The sequence below is a fragment of the Coturnix japonica genome, chromosome 3 (assembly GCF_001577835.2).
Source record: "Coturnix japonica isolate 7356 chromosome 3, Coturnix japonica 2.1, whole genome shotgun sequence".
In the NCBI taxonomy this organism is placed as follows: Eukaryota; Metazoa; Chordata; class Aves; order Galliformes; family Phasianidae; genus Coturnix; species Coturnix japonica.
In genome coordinates, this window is record NC_029518.1 from 17811842 (window position 1) to 17831061 (window position 19220).

At 39.5% G+C, this 19220-nt stretch overlaps 1 protein-coding gene across 10 annotated transcripts in view; it reads left to right on the plus strand.

Moving 5' to 3' along the window:
* ESRRG (estrogen related receptor gamma) overlaps window positions 1-19153 on the plus strand; it is a 374311-nt gene extending 355158 nt beyond the window's left edge. For 7 of the 10 annotated variants that reach the window (XM_032443885.1, XM_032443886.1, XM_015857193.2 and 4 more), the window contains 2 exons: window positions 7017-7286; window positions 16513-19144. In XM_032443885.1, the coding sequence (XP_032299776.1) occupies window positions 7017-7286; window positions 16513-16757 (515 nt within the window). In that variant the 3' untranslated portion in view covers window positions 16758-19144. Of the gene's footprint in view, window positions 1-7016; window positions 7287-16512 lie in introns of all 10 variants that reach the window. The other 3 variants (XM_015857198.2, XM_015857196.2, XM_032443887.1) reach the window with 2 other exon arrangements.
* The last annotated feature ends 67 nt before the right edge of the window (window positions 19154-19220 follow it).

The window sequence follows — 19220 nt, forward strand, 5'->3', positions numbered from 1 at the left end:
TCCTTAGGGAGACCTCCAGCTACTTTGGGCCAGATCAGGCTGCTACGCTGAATTTAAAACTTCTTAATGGTCCATATCTTAGAATTTAAAAAGACACTACAGAGAAGTAAAGCATAAGGATTTCCATGTGTCCAGTGTCCAACATACAAGAGAAAAAAAGAACAGTTTACGATTAATCAGGTATTTTCCTCTGTTCTCAGAGCATCTGTTGACTATCAAAATAGAAGTGTTTGGCTTGTTTCCTTTTTAATATAACATTGGTATGAATTTGGAGTAATACTATTTAAAATTGTGGAAGTGAAAGTTCCAATGGTAAAACCAGCCAAAGGAAAAATCAGATATTAATCTGTTTAAATCCATTGTCTTATATTTTCCTTTTTCTCAGTGAATTCTGGAATAATAAGGTATGAAATGAAAATTAATGGAAATAGAGCACACAATCTTTCAAACCATCTGTTTCCAGAAATGCCATTAGGAAGTATCCCATACGTGGAGGTCTCACCAAATCTGTCCTGAAGCAAGGTTTCTCTCCAGCTTTTTCATCATTAGTGTCTCTCTGCGGAGTATTAGCAACTGAAAGTGCTTCTGTGAAGCTAGAGACGGTCTTAATTAGTGACATTTTGCATCTCATGACTATTACTATTGCTAAAGAAGAAACTCAGCAGATCTTGTGCTGTAACTAGAAATGAGAAATTTTAAAGTAGCTGCCTAGAAATATTTGTCTGGTCAGAGAAATGTATCCCTGGTACAAATCTGTTGGAAGTACAGGGAGTTACATCTCACTGTGTGCATTCGGCTCATATAGAAATGACAAGCTGGAGTTGTTTCTGCTTAGTGCTACCATGTAAGGCTTTACCGGTGAAAGGAAAAATAATTGTAACTGGTATTTAAATTACATTAACACCTTTTCCTATAGCTGGAGAGAAAGGTTGTGCTAAGCAAGCAGCACCTTCACTGTTTGTAAATGTCTGATTTGCCGCTTTTAAATTGCTGTGAACTTCACTTACTCCTGCTGAATGAATCCAGTGTAGCAAATACTTCTGACAAGTGAATATTTGCTTAGTGAGAATCCATTGTTCTTAATGGATTGAGAGAGCTGTGCGGTGTGAATGCACTTATATTGCTGTGCCATCTCTCCGCTGTTGTTTCAGGGAGACGAAAGCAGTGTCACAATAAAAAGCTCTGGGCTTACGCTCTGTGGGGCATTTCCCTTTATACTGATAGGGAAGGGACTTTGTTCAAGGCCAGAAGGACACACTGCCTGAAAACACTGCTAGGAAAGTGGGGTGGTTTTGCTTGTCCTCTATGCAGAAAGTTGTTGAGTGAGATGAGTTCCTAACCATAACTTGAGCTGTGGCAGATCCTGTAAGAAGCTTGGAAGCTGTAGCCAACAAGTGATGTAAATGGAACCTTTGGCTGTACTTCATGTTTGAGTTTGTGCTTTGGTACCTGTCTGTGACTTCCAAGTTTGGGCTTTTGTTTTGTGATCTGACACCTTTCACATGAAAAGTCTCTTTTGTGCTTACTTCTTAGTTTGCTGAAGCATCCCATGCAATTATTATCCCTTTGCATAGGGACTCCATGAACAAATGGGTTTGAAAAAAAAAAGAAAAAAGAAAAAAAAAAAAAAAAAGAAAAAGAATATTAAAAAAACCTAAATTAAATAACAGCTCCACCCCAGCATAGTGAGGTGTTTCTGTTTTAGTTCTGGCTTTCACCAAGAACCAAACTTCATCCGTTATCTGTGACATATGTTGGGTAATTTGTCAGAGCTCTCACCTTTTGCTTAGTAGTTTTTCTAACAACTGAAATATGTTCAAGACTTGTTATATATTTTTATAATACAGTGTATTCTGAAATGCAGTGGAATCAGTTTTCTGTTGAACATACATATTAAAAAAGTTCTTCTAATTGAGAGCTATGTGCTCTAATACACTCTAAAGAGTGGCAGCATCCTGCCATTGGAACACAGTGGGATTCCTTCAAATTCACTCTTATGCTGTCAGGAAAAAAGCATTTGGCCCACTGCTTATCATTTGACTGTGAGGCCACACACTCTCTGTAAAGTGTTCTGTGCTTTAAAAATAGAGTTTCCAATATTCATTCATTCTCTTGGCAGTGGTGACTTGACATCGTTTTTGAAGTAAGGAAATTGCAGTGGAAACATCAGCACCCATAAAACATTTAGAAGGAAGTTAATCTATCAAAATTAAGTGTAAATAATTTGAAAATCCAACTCTGATATTTCAACTGTGGAAATATATTGAGTCTGCAACACACTGGTGAACATGTCATTTTCAAGCACAGCTTTAATTATAGAAAATGTAAATGAAGATACTTGAAGTACAAACCAGGGCAAGCCAGAGGAATATTCTGCTCTTAAAAGTAACAAAGACAAATCCAACTGGTGAAGTAAATGGGAGGTGATTTTCAGAAAGCTCAAGCAGCTCCCAGATTTGCCAGTGATTTAATTCCTGGTCTGATCAAATATTATGATTTCTGAGCTCAGAACAGTGAGGAACCGAGGTTTGTTCCTTGCAAAGTGAAAGCACCAGGAATGAAGCCAGAGCAGCCCAGTTCAGGCATCGCATCAAATGCTCAGGGCTGCAGACGATGGCAGGGCTGAGTCCAGCCACAGAAATAAGTAGCTCTCACAGCGCTGCGTGCGAGCTGCTCATCTTGCTGTGGCACTTGACCATCTGCAGCTGCTTCGCTGCGGCCCCCAGTGAGTTCGTGTCCATGAAGTCCATCTTAATGAAGTGGAGGAAAGGGTCTTCAGGAATATAAAAGATTTCCCTGCTTAGCATGGAGCTGAGAGCGATGTGAAAAGAGAACAAGCAGTGCAAGGCAGCGGCAAAGCCCTGTGGCTCCACCAACCCCACTCGACAGCTCCGTGTTGTACAGCTCCTCGCCGTGCTGTTCCCCCAGCAAACGTGCCTGGGCCCTTCTATCTCTTTATTTCTGCTTCCTTGGAGCTCTGGGCTTGCTGGTATGTGAAAGGAGAAACGTAAGCATATGTTCAGTTGCTCAATCAACCTTCTCTCAATGCACACTCAGTGATCTCAGCGAGTCATTACGGCATAATTACGATTTGAGTGTGATATGCTGTTTGTAGAAAAGTATCTATTTTTAGCTGGGGGAATGCTACAGTCCCTGAAAAGGAGGAGAAAGAAAGAAAAAGAAAAAGAAAAAAAAAAGGGGAGAAAGTCTGTAACCAGCAAATCAATGCTATTGTTAACTGATATTATGAGACACCCTGTAGATTTACAATGCTTGCATGCAGCCACATAAACCCGTGCTGAAAAGAATGCCTACCAGGGGTTAAATTCATGTGCCTGCACTGCAGCCTATTTCTGTCAACACTCAGCTCAGGAAATAAACATTTATGCTTTCTGAAATGAAAGTGTATTTTTGAAGACTAGCCGTCAGATATTTTTTGCCCTTCACACTTTCAAATGCTTAGCCTTTTTTGTAAGTTGACTGCAAAGTGCATCAGTTTGCTAGGCAAAAAGGGGAAAAAAAAAAAAAGCCCTTGACAAGTGCCCATGGCATCATTGTCAAGCACAAGAGTTTCTGGTAGGAGATGGCAGGAGGGTTGGCACAAAACATGCTTCCTTCAAGCTTATTACCTCGGGGGTACCTGACTCCTGAGAAGCCTTTCAATCCTTCCAGATGACATTATTCCTGGCTGTCATCTGCTTTATCTGGAGCGCTGCTGCAGCCGAGCACTGCTGAGCTGTGGTCAGGGCGCGGGGCCTTCCCACCAGCACTGCCTGCCAGGCACAACATGGCGGCAGCAGGGAGGGAGGTGGGAGTTGTCACCATGTGCTGCATGAGGAGGGCACTGAGGTGCATGATGTGTTTTAAACAGCCACTGTGCAGGTCTGCACTTAAAACTCCTTCCCAGTAAGACTCTTGAGGGTGAGGAGGCAGAGCAGGCCTGACAAAGTTCCAGACCCTACCATGGGCAGTAGCGTGGGGCAGTGCTGGAAAGGCTGATGCAGTAGGCTGGGAGTGCATTCATGTGCAAGCTGGAAGCTTCAAGTAGTCGCAGTGCAGAATAGGAAATGACTTCTTGTCATGGAATAGAATTTGTTATAGGGGATCCCTATAATGGGAGCTTGGGAATCAAAGCTAAGTTTGTCATGGAATACACACAGCGTTTGCAAAACATTTCAAAATGAATCTCTGTATGTAAATACACACACGCCTCTGTGATCTGTTAACTGTGACATTTCTGAGCACCTATTGAACAGGTGCTGGTGGGATGCAGAACAATGCTGAATACTGTCATATATTCCAAAAAATCAGGTAGATTACAATATGATCCAGCTTTGTATTCCCACAAGGGGTGCCTGTAAAAGTTAAAACGTGCTTTCACTGAGCAGGCTTTCAGGGGGAAGTTGCTTCAATCGGAGAGAAAATAATCATGTTTGTTTGATTTATTATTGGAGAGCAGAACAGTGCGGTTTATATCTAAGAGTTTTCCTGTAATGTAAAAAAAGACAGTTGATTTTTTTTCGTGTGTCATCTAAAAACAATTAGTATATTTACTGCAGCAGAGAGCAGATTTTTCAAGAGTGCAGAACAATAAATAATAGGCAAAATCCCATTTTCCCCCCTCACAGGACGTATGTAATTTCCTTTTGCAGTGACACAATAAATGCTATTGAAACATAGCAGTATTTGTTTAAAAAAAAGAAAAATAAAATAAAATAAAAAAATGAGTACTAAAATAGACAAGTGAATAAAAGGGGAAGGTTGGGAGTGTTCCAGGAAAAAAAAAAATAGAGTAGAAAGAAATTGCAAGTTAAACTTTTTTTTTTTTTTTTTTTTTTTTAATCAAATCTGATTTTATTGCTTCTTGCTTAATTAAACTCCTCGGAAGAGTGTGAAACATTGTTATACCTGAAAAATTGTTAATTTGTAAATCACAGGGACAAAAGGGCTGCACTGCAACTTTAAAGTTTCTATGCACGTAAATGTCAATAGAGTGCCTTCTCCATCATCAGCACTAAATTCACATTGATGCCTCTTTTCTTCTCTGTATTGATCCTTCCATGAGAACGTAGATTTGTATCTGTTAATTAATGCGTCCTGAAACAGCGTTTGTATTAATCAGGCAGATAAGAAAAATTGGATGCCTGCACCCTCATGACAACCGTAAAAGTGCTGGCCCTGATAAAATCGTGGATGGACCTCAATAAAAAAGTTCCTCCTTCCACTCAATAAACTAATCATCCTGCTTTTAATTATTCGGCAGAAAGATGTGTGGAGATTGGAGAATGTGTAAATCTATTTACTAACAGCAGTGTCTGGGAGGGAGAATAGGGCTGTCACAGGACGGTGCTGCAGGCTATGGTCTCTGTCCATCTGCTGCTGCAGAAAAACTGGTTCTTGAAAGACGGGAAGGAACAGAAACGTTGAAGCTAATTGAAATCACGAATTCTTCCCTATAACCTCTCCAATGATTATTTCTTCTCCATTTCTCTCTTATTTATTTTAATCACAGATGTGTTATTTTCCATTGTCACCTCCTCGAGGGTTTTCTGGCACTGCTGGCTCGGGTTTTGTTGTTTTGTTTTGTTTTGTTTTGAAGGCAGAGAGCTATAGTTCTATCACGAGACTCAAAAGAATATGAGAAAATGAAAACAAATTAGGGGGAGGAAAAAGAGAGAGCAAGCATGCAGCCAGTTTTATATCTCATTTTTTTATGGATGCTTGGTGGTTTGGATGTGAGGTTGTCTTTTTTTATTGCATTACTTCTGCTGCTTAGTGCCTATAGAGAAAATCTTGTTTGGAGTAGATGCCATGCAGACTTGCTGGTTTATGATCTATTCCTGCTTGACTATAACTCTTGACTTTCAAAACAGAAAAATGCATTTAAGTGTAATCTAATAGCAAAAAGAATGTTCTTGCAGCAGGAACCCTGTCAGAGAACATGTAAGCAGCTCCATAAACAAGTAAATGAAAGCCTCAGACATGCCTTAAGACCCTTTAAGAAAGGCTTGACTAATCCCCTTTGATGATTTTATTAAGTACTCGTGGTTGCTGGTGCCAACTGGCAAACTGCTGCAGCTCACCAACAGGCCAGGAAATCACATCCTCTCCCCTCTTGTTCATAGCTCCTAATGTGATCGGGTTATTAGCAGTTTGATATCAGAAATTAACAGGTACTGTAAACAAGTGGCTGAAAAGGTAAGGCAGTAAAGCTGTTAGCCCACAAGATCCTATTAGGAAAAACAGCATGGGAAAAAAAATAAAAAATAAAAATAAAAAAAATAATAATAAAAAAAAAAGAAAGAAAGAAAAGAAATGAAAAAGAAAGCAAAAGTTAAATTCATTAAGAGGCATTTATTAAATTTTTGCTTGTCTTCAGAAAAAGGACAGTGTGACTGCTGTTCAGTTGGCACCATTATGTGGCATTCTGCTCTTTCAACAAGTGCAGCAGAGGCAGGAGCTGTTGCAGAAGGAATTAGCATCTTTTCTGAGGAGTGGGTTACTTCTCTTTCCCCTGAGGTTAAAGTTCAAAGAGAAATTTCCTCTTTGTGCACATCACTTTAATTCTATTAAAACACCAAATCTTCCCTTTCTTTTTTTTTCCCCCCTCCTAAGTTATCCTTCATGGACTGTGGTACAGATGAACAGGGTCAGGAAATCCCAATTCCACAGCATTGGGATTATGGAACTAAGCATGAGTATTTCAGAGCAAAGAAGACACAGTACAAATCATAGACTGTTACTGTAATGCTCCCCAAACTAACACAATTCTTACAGAAAGCTTCTACAAAACCCCACTTGTTTACAACTGTGTGTGTTGATTAGAAAATATTACGTATTGCATTGATTACTGTAATAAAGTGAGGAAGAGAGACACAAAATCGGAAGTGAGAATAATAAATATATGTTTTACCACAGTGCATGTACAAATAAGTAGAAGAGCAGACTTATGGCAAATCCAAACATGCCTAATAGTTTTTCTTATGTTTTGTTGTGTTTTGTTTTTTCCTGTTCAGGATTCTCTACTTTGTCTCTAGCTGACCAGATGAGCCTTCTGCAGAGTGCTTGGATGGAGATTTTGATTCTCGGTGTTGTATACCGGTCACTTTCTTTTGAGGATGAGCTTGTTTATGCTGAAGACTATATTATGGATGAAGACCAGTCCAAATTGGCAGGCCTTCTTGACCTTAACAATGCCATACTGCAACTGGTAAAGAAATACAAGAGCATGAAGCTGGAGAAAGAAGAGTTTGTCACCCTCAAGGCTATAGCACTTGCTAATTCAGGTTGGCAGAGTGGCACCGTGGTTGCTACATTTTTAATATGTCACTTTTCTCCATATTACTTTCTGCATGCTTGTTTTAAATACAGGTTTAGAGTAAGAAGTTGCTAATCAACCCTTAGTCTAACAGGCAACAAACAATGCAGTTCAAGCTAAGAGGAGCTTTCTGGTCCTAAGTAATCAGGGAGTACGCTCCTAAGGGAGCGGGAGTGTAATGCACTGTGTGATTTGGAGACTATTTTACAGGCAAAGATCCTTACAAATGAATATGGATGCTCTTCTCCTAAATCCATTCCATAATCCAGACGAGTCTAATCATAGTAGTTAAAATGAACAGAAAGGATACATGAGGATATGCTATATCCATTCTCTTTAAATGCAGCTACTGACTTATAAGATAGAGTGAATTCAGGGTGTGGGAGAGGGGAGGAAATTCTTTGTTAATCCAACAGGGACCCCACTTTACCTTTTGGATCCTCTGCATTTGTGGTGATGCTTCTCCAAAGATTACTGTTACCTGTGCAGAAAGGGTTAAAAATCTCAGAAAGATTCTTTTTTCCCCTCTGCATTTGAATTTAAAAGTGCTGAAGCAGTGAATACTGCCAGATAAGTAAAAATCGTTTTTGCTTTGTTGTTTTTCCTTTTGTGTCTCCTTAATGCTTTATTGTGGTCTTAAGTCCCTTTTAGCATTTGCATAAAGTTCACGATAGATCCCTCTTTAATGACGTGCCGATCATTAGATACCTGTGTGTCAATAACATGCTCTGATGCTATGTTCCATTGACAGTCACACCGTGCCCCTCCATCTGCTTTTGTTTTGACCCTATCTTTGAACTTTATCTTGGTTGCTGGCCAGTAGTTTTCCCTTTAATTACAAGAAGGAAACTGTCAATAAAATCTGTTAAATGGGATGCAATGAGTGGCTTGAATGGGCGGACGGCTATTTGTTCAAATTCTGCAGCATTCAAGGTATTGACAGTTTGTTTTCTGGGGCCATATGTGACGATCAATCTCAGGCTGGGCTCAGCCGCGCTGAAAAATGAAAAACCAGATTGCTTTTGCTTACTTGTGGATGACGACTTGTGATTTGGCGCGGTCCTGGTGAGATGAGACCTTCTGCCCAAATTGCCCCCCTGAGAGCCAGGATGCGTGACTGTTTTTAGAAATAATTTTTTAATTGATTTTGTAATTAACAGTTCATCTACAATATTGATGCATGAATCCTCAGATTGATAGGAGGGAAATTGTTTTCAACAATGAAGTTGTACTTTCCTATTTGTCTTTGTAATGTGATTTAGCACTCTGCATTTTTAATTGGAAATATAATTCAAAAACATGCAAAGCCAAAATGCTTATTAGTTTCTTTGTATTCTCCACCCCACTGACTCTGTCCCTGGTATTAGAATATCATTTTATTTTCAGAAGAGAAAACATCTGAAATGTCCCTCAAAGCTCCGAGTTGTTTTGTAATTGAGGATCTATTTACAATTAGTGACCACTGTAAGTGTACACTTGAGAACGTTTTGCAGCTACAGGAAGGGCTTTTCCCAAGGTTGTTCGTGCTTATTGAGCAGAGCAATAAAGTTAACTGGAATTAGGAGTCTAAATTGGGAGCTTATTATGTTTCTTTCCCGATTTTTACATTGGTCTGTTTGATTTAGAAATATTTCTGTATCTTACTTGATGAAGAGGAAGGGAACTGGGATGTGGGAATCCAGTGTTAAATACCACTCACAGCCCTATTGGTTTTTCTTTTCCTCAAGAGGCGTGCAGTGATTAAGCAATAATAAAATACACTGCTGCCAAAAAAGTTTATTCATGCATTGTGCATGGAGTGTGTTAAAATAATCCGTGGCTTCATTAACTTCCCTGGGAATTACAACCAGGATAATGTCAGAGAGAAATACCGTTTCGCGTACATTTAAGGGAAAACATTTCCTTCCCTCATCTGCAAAGGACTAAAATTGCTGTTTTAAAATGAAACTATTGCACAGAGGAGTTACAAAGCAAACCAGCTGTTTGACTTCCCTCTGAACAGAGCTCTCTGATGGCTGGCATTAAATAGTGCAGGTCCAGGTTGCACATGAGGCAGATATCAAACTTCTGTCAACTATAGCTGCCCCAAACTGTAGAGGTAAGACAGCACATGCAGAGTATCAAGCCCCCAGTGTTTTAATTACATATACTGCTAAAATTAAGTAGGAAAGCAAAATTGAAGTTTTTGTCTTTTTTTTTTTTTTTTTTTTTTTTAAATAGACAAAGCCAGAAGTAGCTTATTTGTACATAACTGAGGAGTTGGTTAATGGAAATGCAGCCATACCTGGAAAAAGGAAGTAAAATGCCATTATAAAATCAATCAGTTTGCAATTCATGTTTTGAAGTATTTTGCTGCTGCATCGACTTTTTTCAAGAACTACAGCTATTTATTTTTCTGGTTTAAAACAGAGCAACATTTCTACAGCTGTGGAGAGCATGGATGAAGTATAATAAGAAATCCCAGGCATTTCAGCCACATCCATGCTGTGTGGTAGGATTCCCAGGTTAACTCTGCTGTAAATAGTAGATGAAGGTGGTTTTATGGCTCTGCATCTGCGTTGGTGATTTATGACACATGCTGTTTTCATTGCTGGTATGGAGAAGCAGAAAAAGAAATTGTAGTTTGTCTTAATATTGATTGTATTTTGGATAAATAGGTACCAGAAGCTTTGCTTTGGCCAGCATATCTGTTACCCTAGCCATGAGAACACCCCAAGTGCTGCCTTTTCTGTTGGCCCGTGGAATCTGTTCCTGTGGTGTCTAAACTCAGAGAGGTCCCTCATACCACCACAGGGCCGTCCTCATCCCCAGCCTCTCCCTTCTTTCTTGCCCTGTCCTCCCATGCTCAGGAGCAGGTTAGCCCCTCGGCTGCCCAAACACAGCAATCTGGCACTGCCGAGCACTTTGTTTACCCACGCAGAAAATCAGCTTTGAATGGTTTCCAAAACATGCATGTACCAATTACTTCCCCGTGTGTAAGGCAAGGTGAACTATTTACAAAATACATTCAGGTGAAGGCAAGTGCACACATGCACACTCCGGCACGTAAAAGGTGACCTGCTCATCTTTTTGTGTTAGAAAATACTTCCATGTATTGATTAGGAAATACTAAACAGGGAGTTGCAGGTGAGCAGGTTTTTGAAATTGCCTCTTCAGTGAGGTCGAAATTGTGCCTTCAGGCCAAAGTGTTGCAGAAGAGCTCAGGAGTCACAGCTGAGAGCAGATTTTTAAGAGAAGCTCAATTCCCATCTAAGACCTAAAAATAAGTAACTAACGTGTCAAAATACATTAGCACATTATAAAATGTGATCTGTGTGTATCTGCCTAATAGAGTGCTGGCATCTTGAAAAATCTGACCCAAATGTGGATGCTAGGCACTTTAAAAGTATAACCCTATGCACTGTTGAAAATTTAATCTTAAGCATTAATACCGGCTGTCTCGCCTGTGCCACCAGAAGGAGAAAAGGGCCTCCACTTGCCATCACAATTTCAGGTCTCTCTTATTAACTGTCTCTTAAAAAAAAAAAACAGCCCACAAAGACACAACCCTTTCAGTACCGAAAAGAGTAAGAACCAGGAAGCATCTTGTGCATGGTAACAGCATGAAAGTGCATTGCAGTGCTGATGCCAAGTTGCGCAGTGATCTGTCCTGGTAAAAGATGTAGTTCTTACCAACAGCTCATTTTGCTTCCAGCCAACAAAACACTGTACTTAGAGCTGAGCTGTTGGAATTGAATAATATTATTATACTAAAAATTAATTTCTAGAGCCCCATAAATCAATTGTTCCATAGGATTTCATCGTTATTCGCGGTGTAGAGTGTGGCTTACCACATGTCACAAAATACTATATTTATTTTCTAACAGTGCCATATTTATTTATTTTTTTTTCATTTTATTTAGCCATTCTTGTGTATCTGTCAGTGTTAGAATTCACATTTAATACATATCTGTGATGAATTAACGTGTATAAAAATACATGGGCGTTTCATTGGTGTATTTATTCATTGGTGTTTATTTTATCAACTAGAAATAGCAACTCCTTCATATCATTAACTCCTTCATCTAACTTTATATAAAGAACACAGAAAAAAAAAAAGATTGAGAAAAGGAAATTGTCAGGACAGTCAGAGCTTTCCTGCTGCTTGAGCACAGCTTTTTTCTCATGGCCTGCTTTCATTTAATCACATAGGTGGTGCCTGCAATGCTTAGAGGAAATAAATAACCATTTCCACCTGTGATGTGTTTTGGGTTGGTGGTTGCTCACCAGTTATGACAGCAGATAGGTGCTGGTAGTCACCTTCTCTTTCCGCAGCAGTGTACCAATGCTCTCAGTGGTAATATGGCAATTATTGCTGTCTTGTAGTGAACGAACAGGATTTTGATGCAGTCATTCAACATTCCCTCTTAGTTGGTGTCTTATCCCACAAGAGTTTTAGCAGTCTTACTGAATACGTATTATATTACTGTGTTTTAACTTCAGCCTTTGTGTTTAGTTACTGCTGATCCAGTCAGCCCCGGAAATGAGCAGGCTTGTTCTGTGAAGTCATTTCTTTTCTCACTCCTGCTTTGTTTCCTACTGTGTTTTAGAAACTCTTGGGAAGCTTCAGGTTCCATACCTCTCCTTAAAAGCCAACCAAACCTGGGCTATTCAGACAAATACGCTGTTCACCAAAACAAAGTATATGAGCCTCTGTTTCACTTCTTCAGTTTCTACTGCCTCTAATCTGTATGGATAAGAAATTCATAGTTTATACCTCCTTAATTTCCAACATATATTTCAATCAAAGTGTCTGTTTTCAGTGGAATAATCAAGGTATCAGATGATTCCCACCATACCCTTTTGCAAGAGGCTATGTTTATGTGCTTGTCTCTTAGCCTGGGACTGTGCAGCTCCCAGCAGTTAGTTCTGTTCAGGAAAGACAGATAGACAGATGATAGGAGTTAAGTGCATTTGTTGACCCTACACACGGATGACCAAAGTTAGTATCTGAGGCAAGTTTAGTTGCAGACTGGAAAAGGATGGGAATTCTTGCTGGGTGAAGTAACCAGGTTTGATTTGCTCATATGACTCCCCTGTCTTTCTCCTAAAATGGATAAGCATGGAGCAGAAATTCAGCTTTTCCTGTATAAATGTCTCAGATTTCAGCAGGACAGGACAGAACTCTCTAAGCAGCTCCCCACTGTGAATACTGTGGCAGCTTTTGTTGGTTTGGTTGGTTGTTGTGTGTTTTTGTTTGTTTGTTTGTTTGTTTTGGGTTTTTTTTTTTTTGATTGGCAATGTCACACAAAATAAAATTTTCTTTTATTTGAGACATAACGCAGATTAGGATTCTGTTCTTAGGTGTGTACCACTCTCACTCTTCATCTCATCCAGTTCTTCCAGGAACCTGCAGCTCTCTGACCTGATTTACCAGTTCTTAGTTTGTGAGCTACCCCTCTGCAGTACAGTGATTGCTGTCTCTCAAGTGCCTTGCCCTGCTCGTTGCTTTTTGCCCCTCTGATGTGCTCTATCAGAATCTTAATGTATTTGTTCACTGCTGCACGCTCCCTGCTGCTTGATTCACTGTAATAATTTCTTGCTTTATGCTACTAGAGTTTTCTGATGTGAAGAAATACTTCATTTCAGACCCCTGGGTTTCCTCTGCTTTCTCCTCAGTGATGCTATATACACAGTGCAAACATACCAGCCACTCTTTCCTCGTATCAGCTTATCTTGTGCCTGATGAGCATTCTACTGTCACCAGTCAGAGACACTTCTTTTGCAGGGCCTTTAAGATCAAATCCTGCTTGCTTTCAAATGAAAGTACTTTCAAACTGCCCTTTTTAATTTCATTCTTTATATAGGGACTGATTTTAGGTGTCTCAGATCTACCTGTAGGTTTCCTTTGGATATTAGAATGTAACTGGAAATTATCCAGACTGTCTATGGTGCCAATTAAAAATAAGTAAGTAAATAAATAAATAAATAGTATAATTTCAGGGGGTTTTCTTGGTATAGGAAGAACATTCAAAGTCTTTGTACCTAGCATAAAATCCAATTTCACATTGTCTTTGTAATTATTTCTTTACTCCTCGACTGTCACACAGAGTCTGTGTTTCCCTAAATTACTGTGGTGCTTGTTGACATTGCCCTCTCTTACTGGTGTGGATTGGGCTTATCAGCAATAAGCTAACCTGCTCTGAATTCACTTCAGTGTCTGCCAGACTGTAGTTACTGCAAAGATTTCTCTTTTATTTTCCCTCTTCTTTTCCCCTTGGCTAGTTCAGCATTTTCAACCATTTTCTTTATTTTCAAAGGCTTATGCCTGAGGGATTAAGATCTACATTCGTTTAATATTGGGAATAAAGTGGAAGTTAGAAACTGCAAGGCTAAAACTTGAAGAAGGATCTTTGTAGAGATTAATATTTTCCCGAGCAATCTGCGAGCTGAATCATGGTCTAATTAAATAGCCCAGATTTAGTGAGTTTGCACTTAAACATTAGCAGCCCCTAGAATGTGCAAAGCTGAAATGAGTTTGAATTTTTTCTGTAAATGGGAAGTTAAATTATCATAGTAATTTCATTAAATCATTTTTTAATCTTTCGAGCCAAATCACAACTTTAAGAGAATAATTTGGAGTTGTAGTTACTGTTTGTAAGTGCGTGTCTCCCCTCTGGCTTTCTTACCCCATTTCCAGTTCCATTCACAGAACGTCTCCCACTTTTATCCAGAACCAGCTTATTTTCCTACAGAGCTAAAAGCTGAACATCTCTAGTCAGGTGCTCCAGAATGACCTGTCTCTCTTTGCAGTACGGTATAGAAAATTCTGCAAGAGGAATCAGCCTTTGACCCGCCAAGAGTCTGTTACTGCTAAAATGCTTCTATCTGGTTCCTCAGCTGCATTGTGGGTTAGGGGAGAGGAGGAGGAGATGTGTCACTGCTGCATGAAGTGTGCGTGGTGCCTGGGAAATGTCTTGGAGCAGTACGTCATGCCTGCGCTCTGTTCCACGGCTGTGGATATCTGAGGGCTTGGTAGAGTCGGGCAGTGGAGGCAATTTGTTTGGAGTTTGCATTCCAGATTAAGTGCGGTGGTTGGGCATTGTGCTTGAGACATTGGTCACGTTTGTCTGTGTGCATTAACATCTTGTATTGATTACATCCTGCTTGTAGGGTGCAGAATTCAGAGATTTTCTCTTATTGACACAATTATTTAATAGGATCACCATATTAGAAATCTATCAAAAATGTATCGATTTGACGAATGAGCTCAGGTTAATTAGAACTAAATCTTGCTAGAGATACCATTTCCCTGGCATCACTTTTAGAATGTCTTGGCCTTCTTTTTCCTTAGGATAGGGATTTTTGAGGCTCTCTACTTTTGGCGCAGAGCACCTCTATGTGCAGTATTGCATCCCTGCAGCACGTGTCTCCCTGCACGCTTCCTAGAGCGTGTATCCGCTAAGACTCAGAATTATTAAACATGTGAAATTCCCATAGGACTCCATTATGTGTAATTAACAGATAAACTGTCATCAGAATCAATAAAACGTGCTAAATGATCCAAACTTGTATATAATTAAGTGTCTGTTTTAGAGCAGGAGCTGTAACTTTTTTCTTTTCTATTCAATTTGCACATTTGTTTTGACAATAGAAGCTGGAACATTTTGGTTAACCTCTTACGTACTGGTTTGTGTTTTAGTTTTGTATGTTTCTGCATTAAAAAAAAAAGCAAAGCATTAACTGTGGGGCTTTATTACCTGGGGAAGTAGTCTTGTGTAAGCTTTCAGGAGATGAATCTTGGATGCACCTTCATGCTCAGCATGTAATTGAAGTATTTGAAACATATGGAGAATTTGTTGCTGTTGTCATCAGTAGGGGGAAAAACATGAGGCAAATCAGAATACTTATCCAGCACATCACTTAATACAGGAGATGGAAATAGTGATGGAAGCAGGTTCTTCCCTCTCCAACTTCCCAGCTGTTATTCTGCCTAGCGTGGGAGCTTTATTCCAAAAAGACTCACCCCAAAACAAACCAGAAAACCCCACAAGGTACCAAGGAAGCCCTCTACTAAACAGATTTCCAAGGACATGCTGTGGCAGTACCATGGATTCACTGTCCTGTCCCACCCCATGTTGTACTCACAGTGTCACATACCCAGGGACGTGTAACCCCTCAGAAGTCCCTTTTTCATGCGGTACTCTATTTGCTCCATACATCCACAGGCCATCCAAATTTTGGTAACTGATTGAGGTGTTTGGTGGCCCATTTCCCCTGCAGCTATTCTTCCCTCCTTGCATTCCCCCTCCTTGAAATACATTGCTTTTTCTTTGGCATTTATGATTACATAAAACTGGAGAGTTAGGGCTACTCATCTGAAATCATCTCCACATGGTCCAGTAACTGCATGTTCTCAGGGACATCTTCCCCTTTGTATTTATGCTGTTTAGGGTTTTACAGTTATTTCAGTTAGATCTTTTCTTTTTATTTCACACTTACATTGTTTTAATCTTTCCGGGTCATGTAGCATCTCAGTTTAGTTCTCTGTGTGCCTTTTGTCTAGACTTCTCACTCAAAGCTTACACCACCAGAACACCTCACCTGGAAAGGGTCAGGGCCAGGCGCTTGCTCTGGGGGGTTTAAAAAAAAAAATGGAGAAATCCCAACGATAACAAGACAAAGCAACCTCTGGGTGGATTGTCAAAAAGGAGCATAACTCAGGGCTGCCTCTCTGTCTGATGGGCCCGAGGGTGAAAAGCTTTGCTAGGCCTATCAGGAAATCACATCAAACCCACTATTCCCTTCTGTCAGTGAAGCACTCTTCATGCTGTCATTTTTAAGTGGCCACTGGCACCACTGATGGCCACAGCTTCCAGCCTTTTGGCCTTGAAGCCTGCTGCAGTTTCCCACAGCCTTCCCATAGCATTCCCACAGCCTTCCTCACAAGTGAGCGAGGCAGCGTGTGGAGCAGCCAGGGTTGCCAGCACCCTGGTTTCAGGAGGATGAGGAGAAGGATTTCTTACTCAGGAGTTAATTTATAGCTCGGCAGCGATTCTAGTTACTGTCCTTAGGGTTGATCTTGAAATAAGTGCATAATTATCTCTCTCCTTTGTAAAAGAGGATGGCACCGGGGAAAGAGTCGTGCAGGCATTGAGCAGCCTGACGTTCGGGCACGCCCTGCTGAAACCTCCTGTCGCTCCTTTGTTTTGCAGACTCAATGCACATAGAGGACGTTGAGGCAGTGCAGAAACTTCAGGACGTCTTACACGAGGCTCTGCAGGATTATGAGGCTGGACAGCACATGGAAGACCCTCGTCGTGCCGGCAAGATGCTGATGACTCTCCCACTTCTGAGGCAAACCTCCACCAAGGCTGTGCAGCATTTCTACAACATCAAACTGGAAGGCAAAGTCCCCATGCACAAACTTTTTTTGGAAATGCTGGAGGCCAAGGTCTGACTAAAGCATCATGGGCTTTCCCATCATGCACGTTTTAAAAGGAAAAAGCAAAACAAAACAAACAAAAAAATCAAACAAAAAAATAACAAAAAAAAAAGGGAAAATAAACAGGATAATAATGGCAAAGAAACTTAGTGTTTAATTAAGGAAAAAAAATGACTGCACTGATATTTAGCAGCAAGACTGTGAAGCAGCTTTCAACTTTTTCTTCTGTGTCTTTTCTGATGCAGTTTTTCCTTTCCTTTTCCTTTTCTCTCTTTTCCTTTCTGTTCTTTCCTTTCCTTTTTTCCTTTTCTCTTTTTTCCTTTGCTGCTGAACTTTTTAAAAGAGGTCTCTAATTGAAGAGAGATGGAAGCCAGGCCTGCCAAAGGATGGAAATCCATAATATGGATGCCAGTGAACTTATTATGAACCATAATGTCCCCAATGACAAAGGAATCAAAGAGAGAACCACCGTACCTAGCAGTACAGTACAACACGATGAACTGACTGAATGCAGTATTAGATTTCATAGGAGCAGTCTCTAATTAGACGACTAAGCGACGATGCATCGGCTGCTTCTTATCATTGCATTTTCCATCTAGATCAGTTACAGCCATTTGATTCCTTAATTGTTTTTTCAAGTCTTCCAGATATTTCTTAGGTTAGCTACGATGTAACTTTTTCAGGGAATAGTTTAAGCTTTATTCATTCATGCAATACTAAAGAGAAAGAAATACTGCATTTTTGTGCTGGCTTGAACAATGATGAACAATAATGAAGGACAAATGAATCCTGAAGGAAGATTTTTTTAAACGTTTTGTTTCTTCTTACTAACGGAGATTTTTTTGTACCAGCTTTACCAGTTTTCAGCCATTTATTAATGTGGGAATTTATCTTACTAAAGCAATAGTTGAAGGGAAGGTGCATATTATCACGGATGCAATTTATGTTGTGTGCCAGTCTGGTCCAAAACATCCAGTTTCTTAACATGAGCTCCAGTTTATGACTAAATGTTCACTGACTCAAAGGATTAGATTACACCTACGGTATATCTGAGTAGTCTAGCATATAAATACGCCATGTCAAATACCAATCTATAAAGGTGTTAGGAGACAGCGACTGTACAGAGGTATAGTTGCTATGTGATTTCTAACTGCTTCAGTTGTCAATGAATGAGATACTGCCTGTTTGCAAAATTATAACCTTACACACAGAGAAACCCTCAGTAGCTTAGAGGCAATAAGGCGAACGCCAACGTCTGCAAAATTAAGAAATCAGAGTAGTAGACTTCTGACCAAATTCAACGATTTAACACTTCTATACCTTATTTATTAATTTAGACTTTATTTTGTAAATTGCAATTGTTAACAAGTAGCTGAACCAGTATACGTGCTTTCCAACCAGTATTGTCACAGCATGGAAGTCAGTCAGTTTCAAGACTGTTAAGAGGTGTAATCTAATGTATAAACCGATTAGATGCCCCCAGAAAACTACAGTCGCTAAATAACCAATAAACAGTAACCTCCATCAAACGCTATACCAATGTACCAGTGTTAGTAGCTGCTCCCTGTACTATGTGAACATCCTTATTCTATGTACACAGATGTAATTAAAATTGTAATCCTAACAAACAAAAGAAATGTAGTTCAGCTTTTCAATGTTTCATGTTTGCTGTGCTTTTCTGAATTTTTATGTTGCATTCAAAGACTGTTGTCTTGTTCTTCTTGTGGTGTTTGGATTCTTGTGGTGTGTGCTTATAGACACAGGGTAGAATTAGAGACAATATTGGATGTACAATTCCTCAGGAGATTACAGTAGTATATTCTATTCCTTACCGGTAATAAGGTTCTTCCTAGTAATAATTAAGAGATCAAAACTCCAAACAAATACTCGTTATGAACAGATACACTTCGAAATCATAATATTTTCAAAACAAGGGATAATTTCTGTAACAGTTTATTATAGAATACCAATGTATAGCTTAGAAATAAAACTTTGAATATTTCAAGATTATAGATAAGTCTAATTTTTAAATGCTGTAAATATAGCTTTTATCCAATCATCTCTCAGATGTTGTTATTAACTCGCTCTGTGTTGTTGCAAAACTTTTTTGGTGCGGACAAAGTTTCCAAAACTATTGCTACATTGTGTGCTTTAAACAAAATAACGGTGGGCCGATGCGACATCGGCTTCGTGCTAGAAAAGACTGTGTATCTATCATTAGCTATATGGGACTATATCGTAGGTTGTGTTTTCTCAGTAGAGAAGTGACTGTAGTGTGACTCTAGGTAAATCATCATTAGCAATTCATTCAGATGGTCAATAACTTGAAATTTATAGCTGTGATAGGAGTTCAGAAATTGGCACATCCCTTTTGAAAAAAAAGAAAAAGGAAAAAAAAAAAAGAAAGAAAAGAAAGTCAGAAACAAATACAACTCCTGGGAAAAAGGTGCTGATTCTATAAGATTATTTATATATGTA